Below are 12,599 nucleotides of genomic sequence, written 5' to 3'. Positions count from 1 at the left end.
TCCTCTTCTGGGACCAGGCTGGAGGTTTTGGCTTCGGCACCATCTGTCCGAAAAACCTGGTAAACCCTTACGGTGAAATACCACTCAGAGAGTGATGCTGAAGAGCTTCCGGCACAGCGAGAGACCTGGCAGGAGGCAGCTCGTACCCCCCTGAAATCGGGGTGCCCAGAGCCCGGGGCAGCACTGCCGAGAAGCCCCGTGTCTCTTGCCGGGCAGGTAGCCCAGGGCTGGGAGGGCAGATGGAGCGTGGGCACTGGCCTAATCCACGTCCTGACGGTGGAGTTATCAACCCGAATTCTCCTCTGTGGCATCCCCTAAGGGCTTGTTTTACTGGTGGATCCTCAGCTCTCCTGCAGCGCCCGGGTGAAGGGCTCACCCAAGCAGGGAAGCCCCCGGGCAGCGCCGGTCCCGCATCGCTGGCCACGCGTGAGCGGCATCTCTGAGCCCAGGTGCTGCTTTCGTCTCTCTCGCTCACTGCTTTTACCAAAGGGTTTCTGCAACTTGCCCCTTCTCTGACAATCTCAGCCACTAGAACCAGAAATTCAGCTCTCACCTTCGCTTTTGAGTTTTCTAGATTGACAATGGAGACAAGTTTAAAAAAAAAAAAACAAAAAAAACCACCAAAATCAAAAGACACCTCAGAGTCTAAGAAACCAGAAAGCAAAGTGGGAAAAACCCAGTATCTGTATTTTATCTCATTGTTTCACACTCAGCTACAATTCTGATGAACGTGAAGACCTTTGGATCTTGTGATTGGGGACACTTTAATTTGATCTGCCAGAATTTAGAAAACCCAGATTTTCCTAAACTGCGTTAGAACAAGGTGGATCCTCAAGGGCTTCAAATTCAGCATCCAGGTGCCCTGTGCTGGCTCCCAGTCTGTGCCACTTTGTCCCGACTTGCAGCACTTCCAGTCTGAAGCTGAGACCTCTCTTTGTCTCTTTGGCATCATTCATGGCACCTGGAAAATAATTACAGACCGTGGCCCTTCAAACCACTATCGAAATACTTAGAGGGAGGGTTCATTCGTGGCTCCACTTTGGCCTGGAGGTGCCAGCCTGGTGCTGGTTTATCCCAGCCAGTGAAGCTGCCATCGTGTCTTCACCCCCAACTTCACTAACGCTGCTCATTTCCTCTTTGAGGTCTTTTATTCCCCATTTCTTGCAGGAAAAAGTGAAAATCTTTAAATAATCCGAGGTTTGGAATGTAACCTGGGATTTTCAGGGTCATTGTTTCCCTGCCTCTGTCAGAGGACGGACGTGGCACCCCGTGGAGCAGGAGCCACGCCATGGCTGCGCTCCCCGCACTGACCCCGGGCTGCTGCCTGAGTTATTATTTCCTTTCCAAGGACAGGCTTTCCTGAGAAGACAATCCCATGCTCGAGGCTGATTCAGGAACTCTGTTCAGCCTAAAAGGAGAGTGTCCAGCCAGCGCACTGATTCCGGGGAAAAATTACCTAATGCTTGCAGTTACCAAGAGCGAGCAAACCCAGCGTGAGCAGTGAGTGATGCCGAGTGCCGTGGGTACCGTGCTCCAGGTTATCATTTCTGTAGCGGCGTCTGGCCGCGCCGGTGGGAGCTCTGACGGCCATGCCGGGCGCCTCGACATCCCCGGGGCTGCAGAAGAACCAGGCTGGACCAGCCAGGAGGGCTAAAGGAACATCAGGAGGGGTTCGAGGGCTTAAAATGCGTCTGCTCAGTGAGAACCTCTACCATAACGTTTTTGTTAACTCTGTTGGGAGCCGTTTCAGAGTTGCGGTGCCGTGGCCTCCAGGCAGGGCCCAGTGATTGAGCAGGTGCTGTAAACAAGCTAAACTACAACCAGGAAATCTGATACGGAGCCCGTCCCTATCTATCTGCTGTTAGTGTAAAGGGAGATAAATTGCTCCGGGGACATAAGCTCAACCTCAGCCAAGAATTCCTTTTCAGAGGGAAACAATTCACTGGCTCATTCGCTCATTAGATGTTTTCTTCTGAAGGTTGCAGAAAAAATCCATACTATTTTAAGAATTTGCTGCTCATATTCATCACGCTAGCCTGCACGCTGGCACGCAAGCAGGTCTTTTCACAATTATGCAGTTATTTTCCTCATGCCAGCCCAAACCCAGCAAGGTCAGATCCTGCATCTCTCTCCCGTAGGTGTGAGGGGCCAGCACTGAGAAGCGCAGCCACAGAAGTGCCCGATGCAGAATTCCTCACACCTCCACCTGCAGCTGTCCTACAAAGCGATTTATGACAAAACACAGAGGGACGCGCAGTCAGGAGGCAGAAGGCAGCAGCTTTATTTTAGGAATAGCACATAGGCATTGGGTAGAGACTGAATTGGGAATATACATAGTCCCGTTATCAAATAATATAACCATATGTCAGAAGTTCTGGTTCTCTGAAAATATTCACATAAAAATACCAAAGGAATTGGAGTTCTAACTATTTTGGAAAGGTACAACATGTAGCAAAATCTATGTACAGCATTTTCACATTTGTAATGACAGTTTCAAGTGGTTGAGTATGTTTTTAGAAAAGAGGAAAAAAAAAAAAAAGAAAAAAAGAGAAAATCAGCCGAATGCAGTGTGCAGCATCCAAAGTGGGAAGAGGAGCTGAGTGAGCATTGCCCTGTCCCCAGGCAGAGACAGACAGGGCTGGACCTCTGGGAACACGACGCTAGAAACTACCTGGCACTTGAAGCTGTATAAACAGAGAACTCTCGTGAAAATACGCTTCACGTTCTACAGCGGGGTTTAAAAAAAAAATACTGAAAACCAAAGGTTTGATGGTCACAAGGTCTCCCATAAATAATGCACCGGTTGGTGATTGTGGAGGTGAGCAGAGGCTGCGGCGAGGGCTCTTGCTCTGGCAATGGGCTGGGGGGAGGTTTCCTACGCTACGGCTCGCTGGGGCGCTTCCGCGGGGCAGGAGGCTGCAGGTTCGAAAGGCAACGGGTGCGTTTTGCAGGGAGCAGCGCCCGGCACTGGGGGGTTGCTGCCCTAAAGCTCTCGGGGCACAGCGGCGCCCGGAGAACGCGTGCACTGCCCACGGGATGCTGCTAGCCCTTTTGTCCCAGGGGACGTCTCAGAGGGAGGTAAGTCATCCAAATTACAACCAGACGTTGCCGAAAGGAGGATTTGCACGCTTGGAGAGTTCCCTGGGTGTACGGTAAAGGGACTCTCAGGACTCCAGCCCTCGGAGTCGCTAGGAGGGCAGGGGCTCTATTTCTTGCTGGCCTCTGCTGTGCCCCAGAGGCAGTCTCAGGGCTGCAGAGGACTCCCGCTCATTTTCAGGCTACCAGGGGCTCTGTACTTTCCAAGGAGGCACCAAAACGCTCAGGGATTTATGTCTCGTGGCGAGTTCAAATAAGCCTAGAGCTGATGATGTTAAACTCTTGGGAAGGCTTCAAGACCTGCCAGCCTCTGCCACAGCTTTAAGCAAAGCTGAAGGCTAGGAAGGACTCCGGGCTTTCCTTCCTCTCCCACGCAGCTGGGTAGAACCAGACTGGATCCGTATTTGGGACCACGTGGACGTGCCGGAAGGGTTCTGCAAGGTTGTGTTGCTTTCTGTTGCCACTGGCCTGCAGCGGTGGGGGATTAAAGCCTCCGGGCCACCTCTGTTGTTACAGTCTCTTCGGGTGGAGCCCCAGCCCCTTGGTGCACCGCTCAGGGGCAGGAGGGCTTGGAGAGGGGCTTGAGAGGAGCTCAGCAGCGTCGCTCCTCAGGGTCCTGGGGCAGCAGGCGCTGGTGGCATCCCTCCTTCTCATCCCCCCTGCGCTCCCTTCCTTGTCCGAGCTACAGGGAACCTGCAGCTGGGCTCTATCCCCGGCCCCGAGGCTGGCGGGGAGGAGCCGGCCTGGGAAAGTTGCATCCTGCGGGCGCTGACTCCTGGCACAGCCGTGCTGGGGCACTGCCCGTGGGGAAAGTGTCCAGCAACTTCTGGTGCCAGTTGTACGTGTTCTGGAAGTGCAGGACAGCAGGGTTTTACCCAGATGCATCTGAAATCCTTGACTCGGTAATACACCAGAAATGGAGGACGCTAAGAAAGCTGTTGTCAAGACCAGCACGGTGTTCACCCTCAAGTCCCTGTGCCTCCCCCTCGCATCCATCCACTTCCACCTACGGTGCCTTTCCAGCGTCCAAACTGCCCCGACCCCTCGGCCCGTGGTTCCGCTTGGTGGCAGCAGGTGACAGCAGCGTATTTACAACCAAACTCAACAGGAGCAAATTGCACTTTGTTGGCAATAAATTGTTGCACCTTGCGTTGCTGCAGGCCCATCACCAGGCAAGGGGGGAGGTCATCCTGGGGCTGCGCTGGCTCTCGCCGACCTGCACATCGCTGAGCGCCCGCTGCGGGAGAGAGAGCAAAGGAGCTGAGGATCAGACACGGGCGGCGGGTGTGGACAGGGAGATGTTTCAATGGGACTGGCCCCACTCCAGACTTATTTCTTCCCTGGCTTCCTCCTGGACTTGCACCTGCTTTGTGGTGCCACGACCCAGCCTTCACTAACCAAGAACATCAGACCGTGACAACTTCTGCTTTACCTTCCACGGGGCTGGTGCACCAGCCCTCACCTCAGCCTCCCGCCCCAGCCAGCCAACTTGTACGTGAGAAAAACTGCACTTTACGGACGCCCAGGTACACACGTGCTCACAAAAAGCTCGTCTCGTTCCCACAGCTCACAGGCAAGTGAAACGCTTCACTGACACTTAACAGGAAACCGCTCCCTGGCTGGTTTTGCAAAGCGCGACTCACCTCAAACTTGCTCATGAATTCTGCAAAAATGCCGAAGAAAGCTTCAGAAGTTGTCATTTTCGAGTCTTCCCCAAAGAAGGACAACACCTTGCTGAACTCTTCCATGGCCTTGTGCTGCAGGTCGTCCAGGGATCGCATGGCAGGCTGGGCGCTCTCCAGGAAGGACTGAGAGAACCGGCTTAAGGAAAACCAGCCGCACTGTGGGCCTGGCACAGGTCAGAATCACTTCTCGAATGCCTGGGTTTCCTCTCAGGCCTAAGAAGGGACCTGCTGCAAACGCAGGCTGCGGCCACATGCAAAGGGAGCCCGCTGGCACGCTCGGCTGTCCCTAACAGCGCCTCTCTGGAAGGAAAGACGACTCGGAGAGTTTTCTGGCCTCGTGGCACAGGGTTTCTGCCACACAGAGGCATGTGCACCAGGGGTCACCGCAAAAGCTGTTTCCCCTGCTGGCTGAGTGAGTGGAGGGTGGAGATTTCCCCCACGCTCCCACCAAGTGCTGAGGTGGTGCTTTCTTACCAGCTGGACACAGCCCTGCTGCTTACCAAGGAGACACAGAGACAACGAAATGGTTTTACTGGGAGGGGAGTTAAGTCCCACGGATGGTTTGCCCCTTTTACAGAAGGATACAGTCATCACAACTGCAAACCTGTCCTCTGCGGTAGCTGGCATGTTGTGGCAGGCCAGCTGTATGTCACTGACGGTGGTGTGCAGGTCCTTCAGGTCAGCCGTTAGTGTCCTCTGGTTCACTGCAGAAGAGAGAAGTCAACAGCGTTGGGAGACTTGGGCGGGCTCGTTTCCCGCCGCAGAGCGAGGGCAGCGAGCGGGGCCGTGGGGCAGGGTGGCTCAGTCTGTCTGTCCTCACGGCTCTGCACGACCTGTCCGCGCTGTGGTGGACCACCAGAGGTTCCTGCTGGCCGCCAGCAGCCCGTGCTGGGTGCTCGGGCCAAGAGATGCCAAGAACCTCAAAAGGAGCCTGGGATGTGCCAAGTTCAAGGAGCGTGCAGGGCTCAGCAGCACGAGGGCAGGGATGGATGCGCAGGGACCTGACTTGGGAGGGAGGGTACAGGTGGGTGGGACACGGGCCGACATCCCGCCTGCCCTCGTGGCATCTCGTCACAGCACCAGCGCTCCAGGGAGTGAGGAGCAGTTCAGAATCCTTCCTGCCTCGGGCAGCCAAGCCGTGGCTCTTGTGCAGGCAAGGGAGAAGGTGAGCTGCAGCACGTCAAGAGGGTCGGGGCTGCGGGCGGCAGCTGCCTCGCTCCGTGGCCTGTATAAGAGCGAAGCTGGGCAGCCCTGGATGGCACGAGGTCTGAAACTGGGTGCAAAGAGGAATGCGATTGGGCAGCAGGGAGCTGTTATCTAAGGTTATCCGAGTGTTATCTAACAGTTAGGCCAGATACAAAATCCAGCTAGGAAAGCTACAGGTCCAGACCTTCATCAAGCAGAAATTTACATCTCCAGGCCTGAACTTTCTCCTTTATTTCCCAGTTGCAGCACTAATTCCCAAGGGAATTACTCACAAACAACCGGGGACGGCGTGCAAGGAGACCGCAGCCCACGCTTTGCCTGCTGTGACACCACCAACGCCAGCGGACGGATGATAACCCCCCCAGCACCTACAGGACTGTTTTTTAATCGCAACCAGCGAAGCTGCGTGATCCTCGTGTGTCAGCACGACGTCCCTGTGACTGGACTGTGAACTCCTAACACGGAGGGTGCTCTACACCCCGTACCACCCACGATTGCAGGCAGTGATAACGCCGGCGGCCACGCTGCGGAGGATCACGCTGGGGGTGGGAGGGGGCAGAGGCTGGGTGGAGCAGACCCGCTCCTGGCACTTCCCTCTCCTCTGCCTCGTTTGCACTTCCAAGACACCTCTGAACTCGAGAAGTGCTTTTCCAAGTCAGAAGGAAGGTTCAGGTCAGGGACAGAGCCTTGTCTAGGCACTCCCATGTGTGGTGGGAGCACGGGACGGGTGGGACCTCCCCTGTCACTAAGCTCGTCCCTTCCTAACCCCATCCCTCACTCAGGACCATCCCTCACTTCTTTCGGGTGCCAACGCTGCGCAGCTCATGGCTGATTCCAGACCTGTACAAAACCAAGAGAAGTGCAGGGAGACACAAAGCCTGCAGATGTTTTTGTTCCTTTACCTTTGGCAGCAAGCGGCACTGTAGGAAGATCCTTGGCAAAGCCCAGGAGCTCTGGGAAGTGTTGGCTTAGTGATTTGGCAAGAATGTGCAGGAAGGTGGATTTCCCATCCACAGTCTTGGTCGTGTTCAGCTGCGGAGAAGCAAAACAAGGAAGGAGGTTCCTCTGCAGAGGGTTTTGCCAAGCACCCGAATACACGGGGGCTCCCCCGTCCTGCTCAGCTCACCCCGCGTTCACGTGCCTGGCAATTCCCAGCCATGCTACGTGGATTAATGTTTAAATAGGACATTTAATGTTTACACAGCACGTTACGCCCAGATTAGCGGCATCCAGATGCTAAGCAATGCCTCCCTCCCACAGGTCAGGCCTCTCACCTCGTCCCCCACCCCTCGGGAGTCCCACAGTGACCCACGTGGGATAAAAACCTTCGTCTCCTCCCACCCCACAGCCAGAAGGGCTGGAGCTCAGGTCCCCGCGCACTGAAGCACCAGCCCACTGTTAGAGCCTTTCTGAAACCAACCCTGCGCACCCGTCCCTGCCCGCCCTCGGGTCCCCCAGGTCCGAGGACGGGCACCATGAACCGGGCACTTGGAGCTCCAGCACGGGAACAAGGATGCTTCACCTTACCTCGGTGAGAAAGTTGATTTTGAAGCCTGTTGTTTTGCTGGTCTTGGGTTGCCCATTGTTCAGATAATTTCCCATCGCCAGCACAAACTGCAAAGAGAAACCTCAGTGAGCGACTGGCCAGTGACCTCCCGCACTTCCATCGTCCCTTCGCCTTTCGTCCCCGCTTGTGGGTCACAGAGACCTCCCGACGGTGGGGTAGGAGCAGAGGGAAAAGGCCTCCAGGACGGTGGGAAAGCACCTTTTTTTGTGTCAGGTCACTTCTGCTAAGCGCTCATAAAGCGCCATTAATAAAAGCTTCTCCGTCCGTTCGCTGGGTTAGATGAGGCGGATGAAGGCACGTTAAAGGCAGAATCTCACCCCATCACCCACACCGGCCAGGTCCGCGTTGGGACCCCTGTCTGCACCACAGCAGGGCTGGTACAAGCCCATGGGCTAGCACAAGCCCACAGCATGCACAGGGACCAGCCTGCAGTGCTCCCTGCACGAGACACGCACACAGTGACTGCCTGGGCAAACCCCGCATCCCCCAGTTCCACAAACCCACATCCCCCAGCTCCATCTCAGCCGAAGGACGACCTCTGGGCTCTGCTGTGTTACCAGGCGGGTTCCTGGCTCCTGCAGCCCTGCTGCGGGTGGGTGCAAGGCCGTCTGCAACCTGCCCCCCTGCATCCTCCCCGTGCCAGGACCCCCCCACGCCAATACCAGTGGGAGATGCCAGGGGATGGAGCCTGGCCAGGCCAGGAGCCCAGAGCACAGCCGTGGGGCTGGCGTTGCGCCCGGCTGCCTGCGGGCATGCCTGCAGACAGGGGGGACCCCCGGTGGCCGTTACCAGGAGGAAGGACTGTTCTGACCTCCAAAATCTTGGCCAACTTCTTGCTGCTTTTCAGCTCTAGAGAGGCCTTGCAGATGCACTCGTAGCTGGCTTTGATCTCCTCTGTCTTCTCCTGCAGAGTGGTCTTAAAATGTAGGCTGCGCAGCCGGATCTTGTACTCTGGTACTGACAACATCTGAGAGCAAAAGGAGAAAATTACTGCTACCGCCATCAGCCATAATCCCTCCTGTACGGTGCTTTTCCTGACACATTTCCCTGCACGTGAAAGCAGGATGCACGTGTTAGCGCCGGCGACGCCGTGGAGCCGCTGGGACGGCGGCTGGAGCCCACAGACGGGCAGATCGCTGCCACGGGATGGAAGGTTTTGTGCCAATAGCTACGAGGGACTTTGTCAACAGAAAGTAAGTCAGAGGTGGGCAAAGTCACTCTTACCGTGGGGTAAACATTCTGGTATGGTTTGGCTGTAAAACAGCCGCTGTGGGAGCTGCAGACGCCCCGAGCATCGCTCGCCAGCAGTCCTTGTGACCAGAGCCACCAGCTCTGCCCACCCACTGTTTTGAGAACGGTCAGGAAATGGTTGACGAGATGATCTTCAAGGTCTTTTCCAACCGAGATGATTCTGCGATTCTGCATGCATCAGCAGAGCAGCGTCTTGCTGTTCTCCTCCCTGTTGTGTGTTTTCCTTCCCCCCAGCTCGCAACGGGACATCCCGGGGACACATGCAGAGCCCTCGCTCCCGGAGCACGGCCCTGCCCAGTTACCTGCAGCACAAACTGGTCGGGCTCGCTCAGCTTGCCGGGGTTCTCCTTGTAGCTCTGGAAGCGCTGGACTTCCTCCCCGTCCGGGGCGTACAGCAAGAGCTGCTTGATGTGGGAAGGCTCCAGGCGGTCGGTCTCCATCGTCATGAGGATCTGGCGCAGCTCGATGTGCGAGAGCTTGAGGTGGGCTATCAGGATGGCTGGGGGCAAGGGAGGTGTGTCACTTGGGAGGGGAGGGCGACCCGATCCCAGGGACTGGGGTGGACAGGCAGCCCGGCAGGATGGGGCTGGGAGGCGAAGCTCCATCTCTCCACGGCGTGAGGGTGACGTGGACTTCTCCACGTGCCCACGCTGGCGCAGGGTCAGCGCTGAGGAGGGGAAGGACTTTCTGCTCCCCAAGGCCCACGGGGACCCAAGGAGTCACTCTGGTCCTGCAGACCCCCCCGGGCATTGCACCACATGCCTGTACATCACCCACACATCAGGCTGGAAACCACCCCCAGCGCCTCCTCCTCTCCCACATCCCCCGTGGCCAGGAGCCCAGGGGCTCGCAGGGTCCCGCCAAGCCCTCCCACTCTCCGTCCTGCCAGAAGCACGTCCTGGAGAAGCAACACGGACCCTTCCCCGGCGGGCAGCAGGGCAGGATGGCCCCCCACACCCTCACTGCCCCAGTCCCTTCCCAGGCCAATGAGTCACATCCCACCTCCGTCCTTTTTTATAAAGCCACTTTCTCGCCCCCGCCCAGCGCCGAGCCCAGCCTGGAGGAACAGCCCAGCCCAGCAGAGCTTCTGCTCGTGGGATTGCGCTCGTGGGATTGTGCTCATGTAGCCGCCTTCCTTTTACCTTTCCAGTTCTCTACATCCCCGGCCCCATCTCTGGGCCCGTTTTGGGGGTACATTCACCGTGATGTTTACTTACATGTGTTGTAGGCCTTTTTGTGGGACAAAATTTCAACCACGTCTTTCTTTTTAAAGTTTTCAGGCATGAGAGTTGGCTCTGGAAGAGAAACTGAAAGATTTAATCACAGGTAAGGACAGGCTCAGCCGGCTCCAGCAGGAAGAAAACTGTCCTGAAAACAGTGAAACCATGAATGAAAAGGAGGAGAACTGATGCTTTGCACACAGCAATGGCTCCGGGAATCCTTGAATTCTGCGATTCAAAGATCTCCTCAATGGAGGACTCAGTTGGAGCTGAAAAAGGTAAAACAAGAGGTGAAACACACAGAAAATCCCAGACTGCCCAGAAACATCCCGATAAAGACAGCCCCTGCGAAGAATCCTGCTTCACCCCACTTCCACTGCCAGTCCCCTCTGTATCAGCCTGCTCTAGCTCGGCTCTGCCCACGCTGCCACCGTGCATCACGTCCCTTGCGGGAGAGCTCAGACGTCCCACTGGCATTTCACTTTTCCCCATTGGCAGCGCCCAGGGACCCCGGTGGGTGGGAGAGCCCCGTCGCTGGGGCTGCAGGAGTCCCCGGTTCACGAGCGATGGGGGAGGCTGCACGGCAGGCAGCTACAGACCCCACACGTAGGTCTTGGGGGGAGCTAACTACTTATAGATGTAGAAAGAAAAGTGTTGCTTGTGACAGGCTCTATGGACAGAGAAATGTTTTTGTGGCTGTTTCGGGGCTCAAAGCAACCGAGCTGCCATCGGGGCTTGCAGCCATTCCTGTGACTGCAGCACGAGGCGGTGCCCGTGCACGCCGGGGCCCGGCCGACGGCTGCGCTGCACAGACCGTAGCGAGCAGGAGCCCTGCACGGGTCCTTATAACGTGTGGGGCAGCTTTGGGCTCTGCCGTGCTGCCGGGCAGGGCCCCCGTGGCACTGGGGAGCAGAGCCGGCACCCCACGTTCCCCTGGCACTGGCGGTGGCCGGGCGGGTGCAGCAGGAGCTGGGAAGCAGCATCGAGCGCAACGGGGAGCGAAACCCTGCGGCTGAGTTTTGTTGCCCCGATCGACTGCAATGTGGAGAGAAAACAGATAATGGCAGTGAAGAAAATTAAGGGAGATTGTGAGACGATCTCTGCCTTAATGATCTGCTGTGCCACCAGCCACAGGGTCCTGAGTATGAATGAATGGTGTGAAGCCAGGACCAGGCACTGCCTTGCTGCCCGTCTCGCCCCGTGTCCTCCCAGCACCGCGACCTCCAGCCAGGACCAGGACCTGCCCTGGGGCTCAGGTACTTACTCGTAGGCTTCTGCGTCCCGAAGTGCAGCTCCAGGTCGAGATATTTGACCATATCGCTCAGCTTGTCGTAATCCGAGTCTTCCCCGAGCTGCAGGAGGAGGAGAAGTCAGGAGCCGTGCTGGTGCAGGGGACAGCCCGACACTGCCCGCCGGCCCCGGGCCACCTTCCCTCCGTCCCACACTAAGCTCTGCGTCCCTAGAGGAAACCAGGACAGCCTGATGCACTGTCCTGTAACTGGAGACTCGGGCGTCATAAACCCCCCACAGAAACCAGAGCCTGGTGAACCGCTCACCTCTGGGGAGACAGCTCCTACACAAGTTCCTAAGCTCTCCCGGTGGGACCTGTTCTCATTTCAGAGGAAGGAAGAAACGCAGAGGTTTACCCCATCGGCATTTCCTTACACCCTGCAGCTGGCAGCACTGTGCCCCGGATTCATTCAGCTCCTGAGACAGCTGGAATCCCACAGAGCACTACTGTGTGCTTGCTGCTTGGGCATGTAGCTTTATGGGAGGACAAAGTGGGAATTCCAGAAACTTCAGGAATTTTTTGGATATGAAAAAAAAAATCACTACAAGGAAACGTCTTGTTCTCCGGGGAGAGGGACCTGCAGGGTTTCAGGTGTTTGCTATGAGGTGGGTGCCTGTGGGACTGGAAGATGATCCCAGCGCTCCCCTCCGGCTGCTCAGGACGTGAAGAACAGCACACCCGAACACATTCATCACCGTGAGACACCGGGGTGGGAAGTTACACAGAATCACAGAATCATCCTGGTTGGAAAAGCCCTTGGAGCTCCTCCAGCCCAACCATGACCCTCCCCCTGACCGTTCCCAACTCCCCCAGATCCCTCAGCGCTGGCTCAGCCCGACTCTTCAACCCCCCCAGGGATGGGGACCCCCCCCTGGGGGGGTTGAAGAGTCGGGCTGAGCCAGCGCTGAGGGATCTGGGGGAGTTGGGAACGGTCAGGGGGAGGGTCATGGTTGGGCTGGAGGAGCTCCAAGGGCTTTTCCAACCAGGATGATTCTGTGATTCTGTGTAACTTCCCACCCCGGTGTCTCACGGTGATGAATGTGTTCGGGTGTGCTGTTCTTCACGTCCTGAGCAGCCGGAGGGGAGCGCTGGGATCATCTTCCAGTCCCACAGGCACCCACCTCATAGCAAACACCTGAAACCCTGCAGGTCCCTCTCCCCGGAGAACAAGACGTTTCCTTGTAGTGATTTTTTTTTTCATATCCAAAAAATTCCTGAAGTTTCTGGAATTCCCACTTTGTCCTCCCATAAAGCTACATGCCCAAGCAGCAAGCACACAGTAG

At 56.7% G+C, this 12,599-nt stretch overlaps 1 protein-coding gene across 1 annotated transcript in view; it reads right to left on the bottom strand.

The window, feature by feature from the left end:
• Window positions 1–2,257: 2,257 nt before the first annotated feature.
• The window catches only part of GRID2IP (Grid2 interacting protein), a 27,136-nt gene continuing 16,794 nt past the window's right edge, over window positions 2,258–12,599 (bottom strand). Inside the window, exons 11-19 of the mRNA XM_026859358.1 lie at window positions 11,290–11,392; window positions 10,023–10,100; window positions 9,108–9,304; window positions 8,366–8,521; window positions 7,515–7,601; window positions 6,890–7,019; window positions 5,367–5,485; window positions 4,740–4,904; window positions 2,258–4,333 (exon numbers count right to left, since the gene is read on the bottom strand). Of these exons, the coding sequence (XP_026715159.1) occupies window positions 4,262–4,333; window positions 4,740–4,904; window positions 5,367–5,485; window positions 6,890–7,019; window positions 7,515–7,601; window positions 8,366–8,521; window positions 9,108–9,304; window positions 10,023–10,100; window positions 11,290–11,392 (1,107 nt within the window). The 3' untranslated portion in view covers window positions 2,258–4,261. The remainder of the gene's footprint in view (window positions 4,334–4,739; window positions 4,905–5,366; window positions 5,486–6,889; window positions 7,020–7,514; window positions 7,602–8,365; window positions 8,522–9,107; window positions 9,305–10,022; window positions 10,101–11,289; window positions 11,393–12,599) is intronic.

This window comes from Athene cunicularia, assembly GCF_003259725.1.
Source record: "Athene cunicularia isolate RWA chromosome 14 unlocalized genomic scaffold, athCun1 chr14_part2, whole genome shotgun sequence".
In the NCBI taxonomy this organism is placed as follows: Eukaryota; Metazoa; Chordata; class Aves; order Strigiformes; family Strigidae; genus Athene; species Athene cunicularia.
The sequence above is the reverse complement of the archived record's forward strand: the minus strand, read 5'-3'. Positions and strand labels throughout refer to the sequence as shown.